The 24,106-nt window shown below is 33.1% G+C and overlaps 1 protein-coding gene across 1 annotated transcript in view; it reads left to right on the top strand.

Annotated features, from left to right (window-relative positions):
- The first annotated feature begins 7,125 nt into the window (after window positions 1-7,125).
- Nost (Nostrin) overlaps window positions 7,126-24,106 on the top strand; it is a 110,415-nt gene continuing 93,434 nt past the window's right edge. The window contains exons 1-2 of the mRNA XM_089637832.1: window positions 7,126-7,636; window positions 7,829-9,692. Of these exons, the coding sequence (XP_089493958.1) occupies window positions 8,019-9,692 (1,674 nt within the window). The 5' untranslated portion in view covers window positions 7,126-7,636; window positions 7,829-8,018. The remainder of the gene's footprint in view (window positions 7,637-7,828; window positions 9,693-24,106) is intronic.

Below are 24,106 nucleotides of genomic sequence, written 5' to 3'. Positions count from 1 at the left end.
TAAATATTTTTTTTTTTTTCGATCATTTTATAAATAACTTAATTTTCCACATTATACAAGAAAATCATAACCGAAAAAGGGTTCGCAAGTAGGAGATTTTGAACTTTAAAGCAGTTTTCATAGGCCTTTACACTATTTTTTTCTGGGCTTATAAATAGACTTATCTAAAAAATACTCGATTATTTCAAAGGCCAAGATGTATTCTACTCAAAGTATTTAATTAAAGCATCTACAAGCAATTCTGAAACATTTCTAGGCGACCAAATTTTCAAACCAAAAACACATGATTTTGAATTACTACGTATGGCATCGCACAGATACAGACAGAAATTAAAAGATAATTTTGTAAAACAATAACTTGAGAATTTGCCTGCATCCTAAGTATTTCTCACAGATTGACATGTTCGACGCTTATTGTGTTTGTAAAAGCTCTACGGGCATTCAATAGATAAATAAATGTCTAAAATGCGAAGGAGTTATAACTACAATACACATGGACAAACAAATAAAAGGGAAAGTAAGTATGTACCTAAACCTTTACAATGTTCTGTCTGCATCTACATTTCCAGACTTTCTAAGTCCATTCTCGAAAGGACATTACTACAATTAATTACGTGTGTACAATGTTAATGGTAACAATCGCTTGAGTTTACATTCACATTCATACCTACTCGCAAGTAGGAAGTTGAGGTGGGGGGTTATAGGAAAGGTAAATGCATTCTTAATGACTGCATTAGAATGCACTTTAAGTAGTTCGAATTAAATACAATCAATGAAGTGGCGCCAGATATGGATTGAGGTGTTTTTTGTCCGGATATTTTTAATAATTTCAATAAAACCAATAATTTATGTCTATTTAATAATTAGTCAAAATAAAGAAGAAATTTCGTAAAACGCATATTTGAAACATTTTTATCAATAACTGGTTGTAACTACCAATCTTTGTCGGACATTTCTCTCACCACTAAAAAGTTATTTATCTTTGATTGATTACGTTATCTCATTAATTCAAGTTAGTTTTTTTTTATATCCCAACAATCATTTACAAATAAACTTGAACAGAACTTTCACGGAATTTGTATTTTAACTCGATTTGAAGATTTGATAAATTGTTAAAATTCTGCGAAAGAACCCGTGAAGCATGAATATTATTTTTAAACACGAACTATAAGAAGTTAGAAATATTTTAGGTGGGGGCTCTCACGGACTTTATAATTAACAATTTAATCAGTTATATGAGTATTTACATAATATATCCACATCATAGATATATTCAAGGAGGCGTATCGATAAAAATCTAACATTTATTTCCAGCAAAACAACCACGTTACGCAACAAATTACGACAACACTTTTGCCACAAAACGGAAGATCTTCGCTGGTGTCGTGAACCTTTTTAAAACAAGTTGAGGGCTGATATACAGGGTGTTAAGGGAAGTCCTTGACTTATTTTAACCAGTGATTCCTGACTGAATTTTTTTATGTTTATTTTCCACATGTCATCACGGTCTACTCAGACAAATAACAACCAAACGCCTAACATCGACCATAACTATCCAATTCCTACCGATTTTCTATGTTTTTTTGTTGAAAAAAAAAAATCAAAAGTTCAAGTCACTGGAGACCAAAATTGCGTTAACATTTTTTACTCCAAATAATTTTAGGAATCAGTGGTTAAAGTAAGTCAAGTACGTCCCTTAACACCCTGTATTGTTATTATGTATCGATGGTCTGTGCTAGTATTAAACCAAACGATAAGTTGAGAAAAATACTAAAAATAAATGTTTTTTTTTCGGTAACTAATGTACCTAGATTCGCCTCTGTAAATGCACCAATAAATATAACAATCTTCCCACGAACACTTTCATCTCTCGCCATGTGTTTTTATCCTTTTCTCATCTTCTTCTGCGTCACACCTCCACATGTCACGTTCCCATGCGTTTTTTCACCACTTTATTCTTCCGCTCGAATCACAGCATCATACAAACCCACCAACTGCAATTTGTTAGATACAGTTTAAAGTTTGTGCATCGAGTTAGTAAGATCTATTGGTTTTTAATTATCATCGTTAGAGTATCACTTATTCTCGGAGCCTGACGTATTCAAGAAAGATATATAGAGTTACAAAGATAGACGGATTACGCGATTATCGATATAAAGACAACCTCGCTATAACCACGTAAAAAACAATTCTTTTTATTTGGCTTATTTACTGTTTTTTTTTCAAACTGGTACCCAAGCCTAAAAATGGAATCATTCAAAGCAATTGGAGAAAACATTTAAATAAAATATTTGTTCATGAACGGAAAAAAATTAGTATTGGTAATTTATTAAGAACCTCTTAAATTTTTTTTTAATCATGTTAAAAACGGGATTTAATTCCGTTTCCTGTAAAAATTTTAGTAAATTCCAATGTCTTTAAAATTTTTTTTTCAACTTATTTGACTGAGGATTGAACCTTCCTACCCAGGAATTGGAGTCGATAACCTTATCAAACTCGACAAATGGATTTCCAATAATTTGAAGAGATTCTCAATAAATTGGTAATACTCATCTTTCTCCGTGTAGTCAGTCTACCCGGAAGTCAGAGTGGTATATACTCACAGCATCGCCCTAGTAAAATAGCAACATTCTTAAGAGGAACTTTGCTTGAAACAGCTTTAGTCATTACATTCACAATGGAACTGGAAAACAAAGATAAAATCCTGCCTTTTCTATATGTAAAGGTGATGTGAAAACACGATGGTAGCCTAGGGCATAATACGAATCGGTACTTACACGCTGATTCGCACCACCACCCAGCGCAGAAGAGAGGACTTATCCATACATTGGTGACCCGAGCGACCAGAATATGTGAAGAACATAAAATCGGAGCGGAACTTACGAAGCTGACCGATGCACTGAAGCGTAACGGTTACCCAGCAAGTCAGACAAGGCAAATCATAAGAGCCAAATCTGCACTAAAAGAAGACAGAATTGAACAACAGTCGAAAGGCTGTGCCTTCCTGCCTTATGTGCACAATATGACAGACAGAATTGCCAGGCTATTGAGAAAGGAAAGTATCAAGACTGTCTTCGGAACAACGACAAAGATACAGGACTTACTGAGGTCTGCAAAGACTATGTTTCCTCTGGAAACAGATGGAGTGTATAAACTCAGCTGTTCCAGATGTGACAAGGTCTATGTAGGCCAGACAGAGCGGACTATTTCCAAAAGGATTTCAGAACACTCCAGAGCTTGTAAACTTGGCCACCCTGACAAATCGGCAATTGCCGAGCATTTGATTGACACCGGGCATTACTTTGGATTTGTTCCTGAAGTCCTGGGGAGACCGAAAACTTATAGAGTACGGCTGATTACGGAGGCCATTGAAATTCACAAAAATCCCGTAAACATTAATAGAGACGATGGAGCTAAGCTCAATAGTTCTTGGTATCCGGTAATTGACGGCTACACCAGAGCTAAACGAAGAAAACCACCTTAAAAATTATACTTTAATGTTAGCTCATAGGGTTGGAGCTGGCAACACGGTATCACATCCTCATACATAAGCTCACATTTCACCACAACCTCAAATAACACATCTGCCCTGATGATGGACACTGCAATGCTGTCCGAAACGTTTTAGCTTTAGTCATGTTTGGTGACCAGATCTGCATAACGAGGTACTTTCCTTTTCCCCGAATCCTCCCCTTCCTCATTCCCTCCAGTATCACAACATTCCCCAATTGTGAGTGTGATAGTCCCACCGGTTGATGGACTTCTTGTCCGGAACCTATTTACAAAAAACTCATTTTTGACAGGGCGTTTTTTTCAAAACTTTCTATTGAATACAAAACAAAAAAAATCATAGAAACCTACGAATACGACGAACATTTTAAATTTCCTTTTTTATTTTTTTAATAATAATTTTCTTTTGTTACATGCATAAAAATATAATTACAAAAATCAAGTATTACATTATTAAACTTATTATAGTATTACAAAAAGCATTTCATTCATAGGTAAAGAAGGTACTATAAAAAAAGGTAGCTATGGTTTAGAAAAATAAAATGATACAATTAAATAAAAAAATATATAATAGAATAGTATGCAAATATACCAAAAAAAATCCCACATAGGCATCGCCAGTTCGTGGGTATACTTATTTTGTTTAGTGTAGTTTATAAAACAAATAATTCCGTTTTTACAAAATTATAAAAAGGTTAAAAAATAGAAAAATTAAGGATTTGTAAATTTACAAATTATATTACATGGTTCTAACATCACTTTGAACCTTGTGCAATCGCCATTTTGTTTGTATCTGACAGTTGATCGTTGTTACTATGCACAGTGCAGCTCGTCACTTTGGTGGATAGGGTTCCAAGTTCGCTTTTCTATATTCTAAGATAATATGCGACAAAACTATTGTATCTTTCATTTAAATACATCTATTTCCCTTAAGTTTTCTATAATCTAAATTATAAACTAAATATATTGTGAGTGTTGAATTGAATCCACGAAGCCTTGGTGGAAACCTGACGCGTTCGTCTACTCGTCTACTAACTCTACTAACTTCGGGACGCTATTTGAACCATTACAAATTGGAGTCATTATTTCTACCTTTCATAACACGAGCTACCATTATGTTGGCCCTAGTAACTAGAAAAGCATGCACTTAAATGTTTTCTAAAATATTAATAATAATACAAATTATATTATTTCAATTAGTGGCACACGTGGTTAAAATCATGTGCTTGTTATTGCCTAGATTTACCAATACTTTCACTTGAGTTATGCGTGGTCTGATTGTTATACATTCTACCTAAATTAATAGCGATAGATATCTACATGAATTTTAAAACTTAACTGTTACTAATAATATTTAACTACTCAAGCGATGCTTAAAATAATTATATCATTCCTCAAAATATTAATATGAAAACAAATGAAGACTGCTCACTGCAGTTTAAAACAAATGAATCCACATACATTTCAACCTTTATTCACTATTTTTGAGTTCTATAAAATTGGCATATTTTGGCAAGCGATCGCTCGAAACGATTTGCAAATTTGGCATAATATGCCAAAAATCGTTCCAGTTGTTTAAGACAGCAAGCATTGTTTTTTTTTCATTTTAAGTTTTCGCAATACATTATCATTAATTACAGCACTCTGATGCGACCCTAATAAGGAAAACATTATTAATTAATAATACTTATATGAAATATTTAAAAAATGTCAGTTTTATGAAATAACTATAACTGACAACTGTAAAAGAACCGGTCAACCTATATCAATCAAATCAAGTGGTTTAAAAGAGTTTAAAATTGCTTTGCTTTCTTCGATAATTAAATTGAAAGAGCTATCTTTAACCAAATACAATTTTTTTTAGAAAAAAACAAATTGTATTAATAAATACAAAAAGTGAGAGATTTCTTACAATTAAACTGATTGATCAGTTTTGTAGGATCTAAGTAAGAGAAAATAATGTACAAATAATAAAAAAAAAAATAAAAAAATAAAGTAATTGAAAACTGAAAATGAAATTTTCAAAACCAGCTAATTTTTTAAAAGTTTTGTAGATATTTCAAGGTTCCTTAATCTGTAAATTTTACGTGCAAGAGCTCTTGAAATTTCATGACGCTACTTCTAACGTTTGAAAGTGAATTGCTGCTTCAGAAAACAAAAGTTTTATAGTTATAATAGTTAGGTACTGATAATTATACTTACAATATTTTAACAACACAAAAATTCTATCCTAATGTATATTTTACCGTAGGAATTGAACTCAATTGCATCGTTCGATATTTTAAGCTTTTTATCAACAGTATATCAGGGCCTCGATTCTCGACAAAGTCATTCCACTCGAACAACGAGTGGTTCACCCACTCGTTGTTTGAGGTGACTCTTGACTTTTGGCGTATGCAAGTATGTACCTTTGAAGAGAGTCAAGAATAAGAACGTCGACCAATGTATGTACTTTCGACAGCGATTGCGAGCGGCCTGGATTGGAGAATCGATACCCCGGACGTACTCGATCAAATTTAAAAGTGATTTCTGAGTTGGAGTGAAAAACGTAGAAACTGGTATATTGGTCTCCCATGAATATATATATTTTTTAAATGCACATGTCAGCCGAGTAACACCCCTTACATAACCTAACCTAACCTAACCCAACTGTCCGATACCTATAGCTTTTTTAAGTGCTAAGGTCATGTTTTAAAAGTCACTAGAGACCAAAATGTTAATTTTTTTAAACTACGAACCAGCTCAGGAACCACTGTTTAAAGTTTACAGGAACGTTCTTATAAAAATATAATATGAATTTTATCATTTTTGCTTTTTCATTGTTATTTTCAATTTAAAAGTAAACAAACGGTAAATGTGTAGCAATCTATCATCTCATCTCTATCAGTAAAATGTATATTTTGTGTTAACACAAAAAATTGGAGCAAGAATTCAAATACCGTTTAGAAAATACTAATTAATGTGTGAAATGCTGTTCAAGATCTTCTGCCTAAATTTAAAATTGCAGAGAATGGTTTAAATAAAAACTATAAAGCAGAACATATTTTTGCTTGGTATCTAAAGCAGAGGATGAGTTCTGGCGTCATGAATTTTACACAGTATTTTCTACATAGGATTTCTCGGTAAACGTCGCAACATAATCTACTGATCAATTGAGAAAAAAAAACACTTACTAGGTAAATATCGAAAACTAAGACAAAACATTTGTTCAGTAAGAATCGCGAAAATCGGGTGAAACCGGTTTGTAGCTACTAATTATTTTAAAACAAAATTATTTAAAAGCAAGTGCAAGCAAGACATTACCTTCATAGGAACTCATAACGGCGTAACTATTATGTTATTTCTGTGTTTACATTAACCGTGTTGTATTAAAACTGCTTTCGCTATACGGGGGTAATTTGGTAAACACTGCTGTATAGGATATGTATAATACATTATTACACTGTGCATTTGGCCGCAGAGGCAAAAGAAATACATAATTATCAATTCAAGTGAAACAACGTCACACGACGGCGGTCGGCCAGTTTATTAATACAATCCTCTAGGTGGGGTGTTGTGAAGTTCTTCCGAGATGCTCTGGGCCACTTATTACACTCAGTTACCAGTGGAGATACAGAGCATGCAGCATCTCGCGGCTTTAGGCATATCAGAAGCATACAATCACGATTAGTGTAACATTACTAAAATTAATTAACATTACCTATTGTTGACGCTGTGGACTTGATTCAAAACGATTTGAAGGTGTCTGAAAGTTGTTGTACAATGTACATTCAGTGATTTTTATAATTAGTACAAATATACTATTGGGTGTTGATTTGCATTTAGTGGTTGTGATAATTCCATATTCAAATTTGGGTAGAATTACCGATTGTTTTTTGAGATGGACTTGATTCGAAAAACTTCGAAGGTGTCTGATTGTTGTTGTACAATATACATTCAGTGATTCAAATTTGGATAACATTACCGATTGTTTTTGTGATTCGTGGTGCACTTGATCCAAAAGTTTTGAAGTTAATTAAACTCTAGTAGGATTGTAAATAGATATAGGTTTTGCATTTCTAACGTGGATTTGGTGATTTCTTTACATTTTGTTATTGATGTGATCTGTGTCTATAATATCTACCTGGTTGGTACTAAACAAATTTATGTGATAAATTATTATTTATTCTTAAATCTTATAGTATTGCTGAGATCTTGTGAAATTTATTAATAAATACCCACATAGGCAAACAAACATCAGTAAATATTGAAATAACTGCTGAACCTACTCAAAAGAAACCTAGAATGCTTTAAATGATCAACAATCATTTATTTTAAGACACACGAAAATAGATAAAATTTAAACATAATCAAATTAACCGTTAGATATTATATTATTATGAACAAATAATATACAAAGTGTTTATAAAAACGAATGTATTTATTCTGCCATAATTTCTAAACGCGTTGCGATGTGTACTCGATTGCCGCTGATTCAATAGTTAAAAGAGGAAAGATAAATTGTCAAGATGCGCCGATTTAAAATAAAAGAGACCGAAAGCGACTACAAGCTGTGGGGCTTGTCAATTCCGAAAATACAAAATGCTCATTTCCCGCAAATAATAAAACGTGACCGCTCTCGTAAAAATCTGTCCGACCAAGAGCCGCTAAAGCCCGCGGCCGTAAACAAACCTTTAACAATAGTGCACGGCGCGAGTGACGTTATCACAGGCGAGAAGTTAGATAACACCGGCACCGTCAGTTTGTATGGAGGGGGAGGAGAGCGTGACCGCGCGGGGGCCCCTCCACCACACCGGCCCCACTCGGCCGGCCGAGAGAAGGAGGCCCCGCAAGAGAACAGCTGTCCGCCGGACCAATTCACCGACATCGTGTTTTCCTTCTTCTCCAGTAGCGATCAGACCTACGTCGTCCACAGGTCGAGCGATTACGTAGACGTCACCGCCGGGAGATGCAAGTCCGTCGGCTCTGGTAACGACTACGAGATAATGAACGCGAAACCGGCAATTATTTCTCACTACGCGAGTGCGGCAGACGTTAAAACCGAGAGTGAAAACAACGAAGAATCACACTACTCTCCGATGCTGCACAAATCAGAGTTGCGGTTCTATGTTAGTGCGACGTCTCTCAAAGATGACAAGGAACCAAAAGTAAACAACGATGTTATCTCCGATTACGACTTACCGACCAAAGCTCTGAGCGACGACAGCAATTTTAATAAGTACACCATTCATAATAAAAGTCTCAACGATGTGAACATTGAAGAAAAGATCGAAACCCCTAAATACCAAAATTCAGCTAGCTTAGATAATTTAAGCCAAGTGTGTAACATATCCCTGAAGAATGCTGATTCAAAGCGATCTGTGGCGTCTCTCCCCGAAATGGATACGCTGAATAGAAAATCGAGAGATTTTCAAGGCTCTTTTCTGTTTCCAAAGAAAGTTTCAATGATAAGTACAAAATCGTCAGCAATGAGCCATCGATCCATTTATTTCGAGAACAACCAACGAGCGATTCGATTAAAAAACAGAATTTCGGCTTTTTATACGGCGCACAAAAGTTTCAAAGGAAAAAAGAGGTTGTCAAAGGCTTGGTACGGGATAAAAGAATGGTTCGAGATGGAAAAAATAAAAATGGACAAGGTCATACAAAAACACAACCCGAAGAAAAAACACGCGAGATCTTCTGAGGACGAATATCCGGATTCTGATTTCAGTGATTACGAAGACGTGCCTGACGGTCACGGTTCAATAGATTCCTTCGGTAAAGTTGAGGAGAGTGGTGCAAGTGTGTTCAGCGGTTGTAGCAATGCGTCAGACGGACCGATGAGGCAGTGCAACGAATCCAACACGAAACGGGCTGCTGTCCGTAGTTTAAGTGCTTGCAACAGTGCCGTGAAGCTAGATCAGTTGAAAGACGACCCGCAGTACCAGGAGTACTTCAGAAGTGCAAACTGTGAGAGGACAAGCCTCAGACATAGCAGGTCCCAGCCTTCCATCATGCTGCTCAGCGAGCCTCTGAGGATGCAGGATCAACAGGAGCAGTACGATCACGTGGGGAGTTCTATCTGTGAGGATGACAGGACACTGCTGACGGTGGCCTCCATATCTCCTGATGGTAGCTCTGTGAAGAGTGATAACTGTGATGACGCAGCTGATTCCATCATCATACCTTCTCAAGCTAGCGTGAGTGTTTTATATGATTCATTTCTAGTAGTTAATAATGCTATTTTTCCACAGAAATATTTTATTTGTTTAATAAACATTACACAGTAAGTTTGATAGTGCTAGTTAATATTATTACAGATAAATATATATATATATATGTATATTGGTTCTTGGCCCACCAACCAGAATGTGGCACGTGCTGAGGAGAACTGTTTATTCATTTCATTTGTTTTCTTTATTCAGTGGGTCAGTCTGCTGTACCTAATGTTCATAATGAAAGTCAGTTATATCAATAATATTGTGAACAATATCACAACGATAACATAACTAACTAAATAACCATCGCGCCGTTTCCCTGCAGGGGTAGGCAGAGAGGATGAACCGCCAAACCACTTGGTCTTGGTATACACTCCTTGGCTCATTCACATTCATAAATCGTCTCAAGATAACATTATTTACAAAAACATACAAATAGTGAGATCAAAAAACTTCGCACAGTTAAGATAATTTAAAAAATATAAATATTTTACTGGGTTATACCCAAATGCTATAAATAAAAAGTTTTAGATTTTTATAAAGGTAAGGATATAAAATAATTAAAAATTACTTTAGAAGTAAAAAGAGTCAACCTGCCGCTAGCCAGTAGAACTATGTTATCCCCAATTGAGGTAAAGGTTAGGAATGTACTCGAGTGTTCACTCTGGTCACTAAACATGACTAAAGCCATTTCAAACAACGTTCCAGTTTTGAATGGTGGTATTTTAACGCGACTATTCTGAGAGTATATATGGTACACTGGAAATTGCCGCAAATATACTATTGAAATTACGAATTTCGGTTGTCTGTGCGTCCTGCTTAACTCTGGTTCAATCAACTCAAATTTTCCTTGAATGAGAGTGTCATTTTCAAAATTGGAAATGATTGCTTTAAGAACTCAGATAAGCGATAAAGTACCCACCTATAAAATAATATTTTAATGGTCGTTTTCAAAATTGGAACTAATTTGTCAAGAATTAGTATCCCGTAATTATATTCTATTCTATCTTTATTCTATCTCTATTCTATCTTGGAGTAATTATATTGTAAGCAATATAATTACTCCAAGAATTTACATACATCCACATTTTGTTACGTCCGAGGTTGATCATGAAAAATAATGAAAGTAATCGGACGGGTTGACTAACTGCTTATTTTTTGCGTGACAAATTAACAAACTGATTACAATATTTACTTACCTGCATAATTAATAGCATAGCTGTAGAGGAGTGGGTGTTTGTTCAACATTAAGAAAATAATTATATATATTTTATTTATATAATACTCAGTATAAACACCGTTAATTTTTTTTCTGGTACTTTGGCAGTAGGAAGATGTTGTAAATTATACATTGGTTTACGCTGGAATGAAGCATGGGGTGTGTTATGAGACAATGTATGAATGTAAATTTAAGTCGATTTATGAATGAAGCATGTAACGTTTAGTTTTATGAGACGATATATGAATGTGAATGAAGCATGTAGTGTAAGGTGTTATGAGACTATGTATGAATGTAAATGAAGCATGGAGTGTATACTCTTATGAGACTACGTATGAATGAAAATGAAACATGGAGTGTGTAGTGTTATGAGACGTTGCATGAATGTGAATGAAGCATGAAATGCGTAGTGTTAATATGCGATGTATGAATGTGGATGAAGCATGGAATGCGTAGTGTTACGATGCGATGTATGAATGTGAATGAAGCATGGAGTGTATAGTGTTATTAGACGATGTATGAATGTGAATGAAGCATGGAGTGTGTAGTGTTATTAGACGATGTATGAATGTGAATGAAGCATGGAGTGTGTAGTGTTATTAGACGATGTATGAATGTGAATGAAGCATGGAGTGTGTAGTGTTATTAGACGATGTATGAATGTGAATGAAGCATGGAGTGTGTACTGTTATTAGACGATGTATGAATGTGAATGAAGCATGGAGTGCGCAGTTTTACAATGCGATGTATGAATGTGAATGAAGCATGGAGTGCGTAGTGTTACATGGAGTGTGTATTGTTATGATACGATGTATGAATGTAAATGAAGCATGGAGTGTAAGGTGTTATGAGACTACGTGTGAATGAAAATGAAACATGGAGTATATAGTGTTATGAGACGTTGTATGAATGTGAATGAAGCATGGAGTGCGTAGCGTTACATGGAGTGTGTAGTGTTATGATACGATGTATGAATGTAAATGAAGCATGGAGTGTAAGGTGTTATGAGACTACGTGTGAATGAAAATGAAACATGGAGTATATAGTGTTATGAGACGTTGTATGAATGTGAATGAAGCATGGAGTGCGTAGTGTTACGATGCGATGGATGAATGTGAATGAAGCATGGAGTGTGTAGTATTATGAGACGATGTATGAATGTGAATGAGGTATTGAGTGTATAGTGTTATGAGATTATGTATGAATGTAAATGAAGCATATAGTGTATAATGTTATGAATGAAAATGAAGCATGGAGGGTATAGTGTTATGAGACGACGTATGAATGAAAATGAAGCATAGAGTGTATAGTCTTATGTGACGATGTATGAATGTGAATGAGGTATTGAGTGTATAGTGTTATGAGATTATGTATGAATGTAAATGAAGCATATAGTGTATAATGTTATGAATGAAAATGAAGAATGGAGTGTATAGTGTTATGAGACGACGTATGAATGAAAATGAAGGATGGAGTGTATAGTGTTATGAGACGACGTATGAATGAAAATGAAGGATGGAGTGTATAGTGTTATGAGACGACGTATGAATGAAAATGAAGGATGGAGTGTATAGTGTTACGAGACGACGTATGAATGAAAATGAAGCATGGAGTGTATAGTGTTATGAGACGACGTATGAATGAAAATGAAGGATGGAGTGTATAGTGTTACGAGACGACGTATGAATGAAAATGAAGCATGGAGTGTATAGTTTTATGAGACGACGTATGAATGAAAATGAAGCATGGAGTGTATAGTGTTATGAGACGACGTATGAATGAAAATGAAGGATGGAGTGTATAGTGTTATGAGACGACGTATGAATGAAAATGAAGGATGGAGTGTATAGTGTTATGAGACGAGGTATAAATGAAAATGAAGCATGGAGTGTATAGTGTTATGAGACGACGTATGAATGAAAATGAAGCATGGAGTTGTGTGGTGGGACATCTTCTCTGCCCAAGCCTGTGGGGAAACGGAGTGATGATTAGTTAGTTAGTTAATACGTCATTATAAGGACACCTGAAACTGAGGTAGGTATGTATTTACGTAGTTTTTCCAAATGACCTTTGTGTGCTGAAAATAATTATCATGTAAGTACAAAGGACACACACAAACTTATGACTACGCGATGTTATCTGTAAAATACATAGATTTTTGTGTTATATGTAATAGACCAGGTAGAATGTAATACAATGCATCAGAAGTTCACAACCATTTCAATTCTTGGTACATGACTGATATAAATAAGTACGTCATAAGTGGAAGATACTCTCAGTATCACCGTGGTGTAACACCATCATTCCATCACCAGAAATGGCTTTAGCCGTGTTCTGTGACCAGATCTGAATAGGCAGGTAATAGCCGGGACTCTGCTTTAACCACTGAACCAATTCGACCCTTTTCCCCTCGGTCATATTTAACTGTATCATACTTCGACTAAAAACTACCAAGACAACTACCGGCAAGGCTAAGGTCCTGGGTTCAATTTCTAGATGCGACTGTACCTTTTTTTGATTTTACTGCATAAAATTCAAGTCGAGTGATTAGATATTACAATTTGAGGTTTTACTGGTTTAGTTATTTCAATAAAATAAATAGTTAGTGATGTTGGGGTAGGGTTAAGGAAGGGGTTAATGATGAGAAGTAAATTGATAGGTAAGAAAAGATCTAGCAGAAAATTCGACAATATGCTTTAGTTCGTGTTTTCTTTTTTATCTCTGGATTTTATGTTATCCAAAAAGGATGTTGAGCTCGCAATCAATTATTTTCGTACCACTGCAACACATAATAAGAGTTGTTGTAGTGTGTGCACAAAAGTTATATATACAGGAAACACGGATTACATGCATATTGTATTTGCTATAGGCAAATCAATCGTTCATGGAGTGAGTGGAACTACCTTTAAATCACCGAGTTTATTGTCCATTTTGACAATTGATTCGATATCGCTTGTGCCTGCACACTATTTTGCATGTTTTAGGTAACAAATACAACTGTAAGAATGGCTGTGGAAACAATAGCACTTTGCTAACTTTCTATTTAACATGAAAAACAATATTTTCAGACTTATTTTGATAACGTTCTATCGGCTTTATCTATTAGTTTATTAATTCGTAGAAATCAATTAAATTTACCTTTAAAATAAAATCAAATATGGTTATAGTATAAAAAACTTCAAATGAAAAATAATTTTTTTCGAAGAAATCCACTTTGTGATGCCATTATTTATTGTATTAAAACACAAATAACTTTGTTTACATCACTTTAATATGTATAACCTCTACATCTTTCATGAACAATGTTCACCTCATCATGAGCAAGTATATACGCATATATGTATATAAGTATATATGTATATACTTGCTCCTGATGAGGTGAACATTGTTCATGAAACATGTAGAGGTTATATATATTAAAGTGATGTAAACAAAGTTATTTGTGTTTTAATTTAACAAATAAAATCATTACTGAACAATAAATTATGCAGTGTAAACGTACGAATATATGATATAATTAACACTCTTAAATTAATAATTAACTAAAATTTACCATCAGGCCATAACAGACAAAATGTAAACTAATGGTGGTCGAAAAATCCTAAATGCATCTAACCAATAATTTCAATGAATAAAGAAACTTAAAAAAAAAATGTTTTGAAAAAATTATGTGAAATGCTTTTTTCATAAGTTCTTTCGGTGCTTTAAATAGCTGCGTATTAGTTACCTAAGATGTGTTGTGTATTTATGTTATAAGGGAGTTTTCTTTTTTATAGTATAAGGGAGGTATAAGGGAGAGAATTGGTATAGACGTTATTGTTAAATAAGTGTGTTTTTATCTTCCTTTTTTTGTAACAAATAGATATTATGATATCTACATTGGGATTTCAAGTGCTGAGGATTTATTTTTTAATTGTTGCAGTGAAGGATATTTTGAAAATAAAATTAAATCAATTGCAATAAAACATCGCTGTTAATTAGAAAATTAATGATATTGGAAAGACAAATGACAGCACAATATTATTTCAAGTATTTTAGTTGTTATTTTGACAGCTGTTACATAATAGTTTATATAAATCATATTGAATATCACAAAAATCAAAAAAGGGTAGGGGTAAGTAACATCATACAAATAAGTAGTCAATGTTGCCTAACAACAGTTGGATAATGGCCTTGATCGCCGAAACAGCTGTCACAATAATAACAAGTAAAAATTTGCACTAATTTATATTAAACTAGTAGATAAAACCGGCTACCGTGGGCGTGGTTTGAAAACATAAACGGTTATTTTTTAAAATAACAGAGGGCACCACTTCCGTTTACAACAATCAATAATGTGCAGTAATTAATAAGAAAATACTTTAAATTTTTAAAATCTATACTGGTGTCGTGCAAAAAAGAGCAAAAAGTTTTGCAATAAAACTGTGTTTATAGAAAGTAAAAATATAATAATCTTAAAAAAATGTATAGTGAAATCATTAATTAATACAGTGATATATTTACATACACACAATTAATAGCCGCACAAATTACAGGTGGATCAAAAACCTGTATCTTGAATATAACAAAAAAGTTTAATGCAAAACAATCAACCAGTAAGAAAACCTGTTTTTTAGTATAATACATTTATTTTCATTTATAGATTACGTATGATTTTTTTTGGCTGAACGTTAAATCTGTCTCAGCAGGGAATGGCTCTTAACTGCTGTGAACTTTTAAAATGACTTTTAAGGCCCCGTAGTAAGCGTTCAAAAACGGTTTGAAAGGGAGATATGTAAATACGAATGTTAGAGGGAGCGCGCTTATATTAAAAAAACGATAATAATTAAGCGAAAATGAGCAAAAATCTCTCGACAAATGCTCATGTTGCATTTAAAGAAACACCGTGAATTGCTTCACGCCTATAACATATTAAATAACAGAAAAAACGTGTTTTGAACAACTTTTGAAGCTTACTTTGCGTTTTTTTTCTATCGAGGGAATTTCATGTAATTAACGTTTCGGCATAACAAATGGAACTTAAAAACGACTTAACGAGAAATTTGGTATGCGGAGGCTTAAAATTAAAAAAAATGAATAAATGGTTTGACTGAGGATTGAACCTTCCTCCCCAGGCACTGGAGTCAAAAACGCTAACGTCTACGCCAAAATCTAATTGGATAGTTTCGACATTTATTTTGTACACTGATGTATGCTTCAATTTATTAAATGTCATCTAATTTCAGAAACATGCGTGTGTGCTACCAGTTTCCTAGTTTAGGTTTAGCAATGCATCCCATCTCGGATGTGTAGATATTTAACCATTGTAAAATGCAGCCAATCATTAAGATCTAAGTCTTAGCAGTGTATTCATGGTTGGCAGTTCTGCTGTTAACGCTACAATGGGCACATAAATAATTATATATCTTCTGTATTTATTGCTTTGATTGAGTTGGAAATTGCAAATATTATATAAGTGCGTTATGCTCAAAAGAAAGCTTTCTATTGTTATGAATCATATTCACAACACCAGTACAACTACATTGGTTCAATAAGGTACACACCAAAACTAATTAAAGATATATAGGTACTCTACACTTATAAAATATATAATTGGCCATTAAAATTGATGGCTTTATTTCTTATAAATTTACTTCTACCAGCGGTGTCCCCCAAGGATCACATTTGGGACCAATTTTATTTTTGATATTTGTGAACGATGTGCTCACTATATTCAACGAAGTTTCAATGTTTGCGGACGATACGAAAATATACAAAGCTATAAGAAATATGAATGACTGTCAAACATTGTCAAATAACTTGTTTAAACTTTTTGTTTGTTGCCAAGAGAACTATATACAACTAAATATAAACAAATTCCAATTATTCATGATCACTCCATCAATGATGTAGTTCTAACCACTGTAACCGAGGTGAATGATTTAGGTGTGAACTTTGACCAAAAACTGAATTTTATAAACCATATGGAAATTACATCAAATAAGGCTTTGAAAATGTTGGGTTTTGTTATAAGAATTTGCAGCCAATTTAAAAATATTCAAACCTATAAAAATTTGTATATGTCATTGGTTAGGAGTTAAATTGAGTACAACTCGACAGTGTGGGCACCTAGTTACGCTAGTCATTCACTCACTATAGAAAGAATTTTAAAAAAAATTTAATTTCAGAATGGGTATTACAAGGGAATTTGTCAATTAATGAATGATTATCTACGATATCGACTAAATTTATTAAAATTATCTGAACGTAGAATAGTTAATGACCTAAAATGTTTATATAAAATCATAAATTCAATAATTGACAGCCCCGAACTATTATACTTGATTTCTTTACATATACCTCGCAAACCAACATCGAGGCATCATCTATCGTTCTGTTGTGATAACTCCAATACAGAATCTCAATTCTATACCCCCGTTCGCCGTATACAAAATTTGGGTAATGACTATAAAGATGTTGTTGATATATTCAACACATCATTCACCAAATATAAACAAGTCATTACCCAATTTATTTTAGAAAGAAGAATATCAAATATAATATAATTTAATTATAGAAACTAAGTAGCTCTGTTTATCTTACGAAAGTTTCATATTTTTCCATCTTGCATGGTGGAGTGTCTAGTTTCCACTTTATTTCGTTTTGACATTGTTTTTGTTTAAGAGGTTGTCTTTTATTATGTCTTCTATTTTATTTTTGATTTTGTTTTTTGATTTTACTTTGACTTTGTTTTCTTTTAGATTTTGTTGTGTTCTTTGTAAAAAAATACTCATAAAAATAGAATAATGTAAAGGTGTTTTTAAAATACATCTATTTGAATTTAGAATTTCATTTCATGATTGAACCAATTATTAAATAAAGTGGAATCTTGTAAGTGGAAATTAACCCACTTCCTGACATGCGATCGAGCTAAAACTCGCAGATATTCACGATGACAATGCATTCGATCGACTTTTGGTGGCACTCACGCATACACACGCGCACACAAACGCATTTATTTGAAAATAGATGACAATGTAAAAAAATACTGCAGTTATTGTACGAAATAAATCTCGGTACCATACAATTACGATTTGGCATAAGTGATTTTAGTCAGTCCCCAGGGAGGAAGGCTTAATCCTCAACAAAAAATATGCACTTTTAAATACATCTATAACAATATACGTATTATAGTAAAAAAACTTGTTTTTTTACGTGTTGATTTTCTATTTAATTGTCTCATTTGTCCGATCCCCACATACGCTGTATTTTTTGAGTTAGGTTAGGTTAGGTTATGTTCAGAAGAGTTGAATGCACAACCCGATCATGAGCTTGTCACGATGTAGCCATACTTGTAGTTTTGTTTTCGATTAGGCATATTTTGCTTTGTGGCAAAATTTGAAAATTATATTTTATCAATGTCGATATTTACATTGTTCGGTTTGTTTAATGTTTAACCCATATTTGTTTTATTTTGGTCTTATCAGTAACTGCGTAATGTCCTGTTTCCGTGACTAAATGGTAAAACTTATAATACGTCTATTATGAGGTGTGGAATAATGACTTATGCACTCCGTACTCAATGTAAGAATCAATGTACAATTTCAAAATATTTACGATATAATATATTAATCATCAGAATGAATCACAATAATTCTTACAGGTGACTTCTCGTCGTTTATCCACTATTTTATGACTAAATTTTTAAGGAATTTGAATGACGTGTGTCTTAGATTAATCACTAAATGGTGTAAAACAAATGCGCTATTCGCATCTGTCTGTCTGTTTGTACGTTTAATTCTTGTAATCTAAGCAACGGTTTTCACTGTCATTTAGAGAATTTATTCCGGAAGGTTTATATATTTATACTAATGGATTCATTAGCAATGCTTCGCTTTGTTAATGCCTTTCTCGAGCGCCTCCGACTTCTTGCACTATTCACTACTATATACCACAATGTTACTGTTAAAAAACTACGTTACATCGACTGTAATTCCACTCCGTATCTCATTACGGTGCAGCGATATTGAGTTAAGTATTCCTCGGGTATCCCCGACTTCTTCTGCCATTTAAACATCTCTAAACACTACTGGCACTAATAAGAACAAACTTTGAAATTTTGAAGCGATATCGGTCGATAATTTTTAGAGATTTGCAAGCACAAACATACGCAGGCTTAAGATTAGAAACAAGTTAGAATTAACTCAACCATTTGGAAAGCATTTTATAATATAAGAGGTTGTCCTGCCACAGACCGCCTTCTGTGTAGGGAAGTTAAAATTTGTGGTTGTAGGTATTTTTAGATGAGAAATCTGAAAAAAAAATGGCTTGAAATTTTTATTTTAAATCTTGAAAACTGCGCCACCAATGATTCCAAAACTATCCTGTATTTCAAGCTGGAATCATCCATGGACATGTATAAAATTTCATTTAAATCGGCAGGGCGATTTCATATATATGTATATAATTTATAGAAAGTAGAGAAAAGTCTCCGTGCAACACCGGGTACATATCAGCCAGTTTGATTATAAATCTAAACATCTGTTTTAAATTGATTTATTCGCAATGTCTGTATTTATGAATGATGAATTTTGTGGCAAAATGGTTAAGTTATTCATAGCTTTAAGTAAAATGTTTTTAATTAACTGAGCGTAGGGAACTGTTTTCATTCTACCGTTTTGCATTTTTTCTGTCCGTAAATCTGTTTGTTTTCTGTTACCGGTTCAAGATGGCCGTCTTGGTGGCCGTTTTGTATCGCCAGAGATCGGAATAAAATATTTTATGGTACCTATAATACATAATAATTTTCACTAAGATAGTGAAGTTTCCTAAGACAAATTGTATAATTCCTTTTTTGAAATTAAAAAAAAAATATTATTTATGGTTTATAATTAATTAGGTAGGTATTTAAGTACCTACTTACAAATCATATGATTTCACACGAAATTTTGGTTTTATTTTTTAAACAAGACCGGTCGGTGGCCGAGTTGACCGAGTGGAGATTTTCAAATATTGTCAGGTTATTCGTAACCCGGGAATGTTTGTCTTTATTTAAAAAAAAAAATAAAAAAAAAACAAAATAAAATAAAATAAAAAATAAAAAGATAAAATTAGACAAACTCTTTATGCACTCGAGGGCTACTGAAAATATTTTCCTCATCGCCTCCTGTGTGGTGCCAAAAAAGGTAAAAAATACTGAAATATTAGATTTGTTCGGATTTTTCAGATTCGTCTCACTTCACTTTTCTAATGCCTATCATCAGGGCATTCTTAACCCTGGATTGGTAAATCATAAAACTACACTACATGAAGTTAAATATAATGCAGTATATTTGCACCAATTTCCAGGGTAGAAGATACTCTCAGTGAAAGACTACCGTTCAGAATCTTTTATATTTACTGAATAGATTTGAATAGTAAGATAACAATAAAGTATATATAGCCAGAACCTTAAAAAAAATTACCTCACCACTACCTTCACTCTTAAGATTCAGGATATCATATAGTCCCACTCGATCCAAAGACTTAGAATTGTTGTGTGGCATTACATAAAGAAATAAACGGGAAGACTACTATGGAAATTTTCTTGTATGTTTTCAGATTCGATTCTTGATTATTTATTCAAACTATTGGAAAGGCGACAAAATCAAGTACATTACCTTGAATTAATTAGTTGGACAAATCGAATTAATTAAGAATTTTACGATATTGATTCTAATTGCTTTCAAGTACATTATGCAAAACGTTAAAATCAGTTACGTTATTAATATATACACACTAAGTTTGTTTTCAATTTTGAACCTCGATGGAATCAACAGGTGAATGGACACCAATATTATTAGACAATCTACATACTCGTAATATTGGGTCCAATTATCGATTGAATTTTGCGTAAGTAAAGAGAAAACTTTTCTCTGGTTTATTGTCTTCTTCTGTTGGTATTATGCACCAAGAGCCTTCGACAAACTGTCATGCTCGTGTTTTTATGTCAAAATTTTGACGTCAGAATTATGATGTAAATGTTTTATACACGGTGTCGGGAAACTCCTCGTACAAGCTGGAAACTGGTTATGGTGAATCTACAAATAGAGAACCAAAAAACTTCTTTTTTCTTTGGCAACTAAAGGGTTTATTTAATATCCACGATATAAATATATCATGCACAGTAATGTAACAGTAATGTACATGTAACAGAATACAAGCATAATCAAACACTAGTAATAATTTAAACAAAAATAACAATTATTTGTGGCATTTGATCATTAAATGACGACATAAGGTATAAAATTAATACAAGCTCTAGAAGGAGACACTAGTACATACAGAATATTATAAACAAGTATGAGTAGACTTAAGTTTAGTTATTAAGGCGAAGCTTTTTGCCATATCACTATTTTGATTAATCTTTATAACGAATTGGTGTACATTATGAATACCTAAAAATATGCTTTAGTTAAATTAAAGGTTTTCCTATCGCTTCGCTTGAGTAGAATACATATAAAAAAAAAAAATTATTCAATAAAAAATATAAATACAAACTACTAAAAAAATATTTTTTCAATAGAAATGTATGAACGCGTAAAGGAAACTTAAAAAAACAGTATTATAGCCAAGATTATCTGTGACAGTTTCACTTGATTAACTTTTTTGCTTTCTTATAAAATTATTTACAAAATAAATAAAAATCAGTCTTTTGCTTGAAATCGAACGTTTCTAGACTCCTTTTGTCAAGCGATTTTAATGCCTACTACCTACGATATAAGGTATACCAAGAATATACACATTTTTGGCTTGTAACTTCCTCTTAATGATTTAGAAGATATGATAGTATAGCCTTTTTGTACCTAGCTTCTGTGCAGTAAAACAGATCCGCTACATCTGCGTACCTATTACTAATTTCATGTAATCTTGGTACAAGCGAGTGTTTGAAATGCTCAGTCCTGGAATTATTACATTTAAACAGGGTTTTAGAACAAGCAACTCTTGTGGGTGTATGCAATTCAACGATGTTAATTAAATCAAGGTTGTCTACTCTACCATTTACAATTTTGAATACAAATATCAAGCCGAATACAAATCTTCGATCTGAATGTTTTAATATTTTTTTTTTACTAAGTATTTATAGTTTATACTTTCAATGGGAATACCGTGTTTAAAAATATATCTTAGGAATTTTTTTTATATTGAATCTGAATGTATTTTATACTATGGGGACCAGATTGAGGAGTTATATTCGACTTGACTTCGAACTAAAGATGTATACAAAATTTTCAAGGTTGAAATATTTCTGAAGCCACTGGAGTTTCAAAGAATGAATCCAAGTATTTTCATTCCTTTATTATTAATTACGTTTTTGTGATATATAAAGATTAATTTAGAGTCGAGAATGATGCCCAGGTCATTAATTTCTTCGACAGAGGTAAGGAGCACGTTTTGGAGCCGGGTCTACACTTCGAAGCATTTTAAAAGTAATGATGGTTTTTACCCCAAGTGACCGACTTTTTTCAAATTTGAACTAAAAATTTCGGACTTGATTAACTCGAAAACGAAAGCTCAAATCAAAAAAATCGACTCCAAATGTGACATAGATTCACCAGATTCCGGGTTTTACTCCGACTTTCCGGACTCCGTGTATTTATGTTTTATTTGTGATGCATTTTTATAATTTTCTTTTATTATAACTTCAAAAAATATATCCATATATCAGGATTTATTTCAGTGCAAAAATTCTGAGAATAACTACCATATGTATTCCTCTTTGCCCAGAATACTAATGGAAACAGTTATACCAATTCAGTGGACATCTTCAATTTATCTTTAGACAAATATAAAATGTCATTAATGAAGCAATTCAGTAATATACAATAAATAATGTATATTTCCTAATATTCATTTGTAAAAGCCACGAAAAAGGGCGTTAATCAATAAATAAATATAATATTTTATAATGTCTACCTATGTACGGCGTAAAGTAATCAATACAGGTATTACAATGAAGGTATAGTCAGGTACATCCCCAAATTCCTCTTCCCCAACTCCTTCCCTTCCCTATACTCACAAAATGCCCCATTTGGGGACGCCATAGATCCACTCTCTCTCCAGACAGTGGAGAGCTGTTGGGATTCTTGAATATAAACATTTAAAAATCAGATTTGCCTACACACAGATTTATAGATTTGGATTACACTTTGAGATTGTTGATAATAATCATTTACGAAGTTACCACTCTGCCACTTGTATAGTTTAGGGAGAGGTTACAAGTTACAACGTATCTATCAGCGGTATGCATAACGTAGAACGCGTCGAACGTAATCTTTACGGCAGTGATACGTAGACACATAATAAACAAGTTTGCTTTACAAGACCACTTATTCTTGTTCCATACTTAATTCACAATATGGCGTTACTTTCTGATTACCACAAAGTCAACCTGATGTATTCAATATCAATGTCCCACCTCGTTAATGACATTGGACTTTATGCAAATTAATTTTACTATTCTCTGCTTGCAAAGGATTTAGATTTCGATCTCGTTATGTACGGATTAATGCATATTACTCCACTCTCCACAACTAACAGTTGAGTGAGTTGAACAGAGAGAAAAATACGCAAGTTGTTCAATCGCCCACTCAACTATATTTATTTGTATAATTTATTTATTATTTTAATTAATGAATGCAGGTTGCAGAAGGTCGTTTGTAATGGCTCTCTCGTGCCGAGGAAGATAAACGACATGAAATTCATTAGAAATTGTCTCAGTATTGTGTCATTTTAATAAAGAAACACGTGTACAGCATTGTTATTGTTAGTAAAGTAAATACAAAAGCCTTCGTCTTTAAAATTAATTGTGCGTTCTTCGAAGGCGAAATTGATAATGTTGATAATTTGTTTGAAACTAGTGGTGTGTATGAAGTTGGTTATTTCCTTTCATTTTAATGACAACATAAAGTTCTTTTGCATTTATTGAAGACAGTATATTAAGTGTTTAAAATTGTCGTTATAGCTAAGCAAATGTTTTTATTTGCCTATTTATTTATTTATGCATCATATGCCCATACGGGCTTTTACAAACATATGATAATATGTACATAATTAAATTCAGTAGAACAGTAATCAAAAGTAAAATTAACATTCTAAATTTAAAAAACCCACACAGAAAAATAGTGTTATGCTAACCTTAATTGTTATTATTACTGAG

This window comes from Hesperophylax consimilis, chromosome 12, assembly GCF_061612785.1.
Source record: "Hesperophylax consimilis isolate HC1 chromosome 12, BYU_Hcon_1.0, whole genome shotgun sequence".
In the NCBI taxonomy this organism is placed as follows: domain Eukaryota; kingdom Metazoa; phylum Arthropoda; class Insecta; order Trichoptera; family Limnephilidae; genus Hesperophylax; species Hesperophylax consimilis.
Note: the sequence above shows the minus strand (reverse complement) of the source record. Positions and strands in the feature narration are given on the sequence as shown.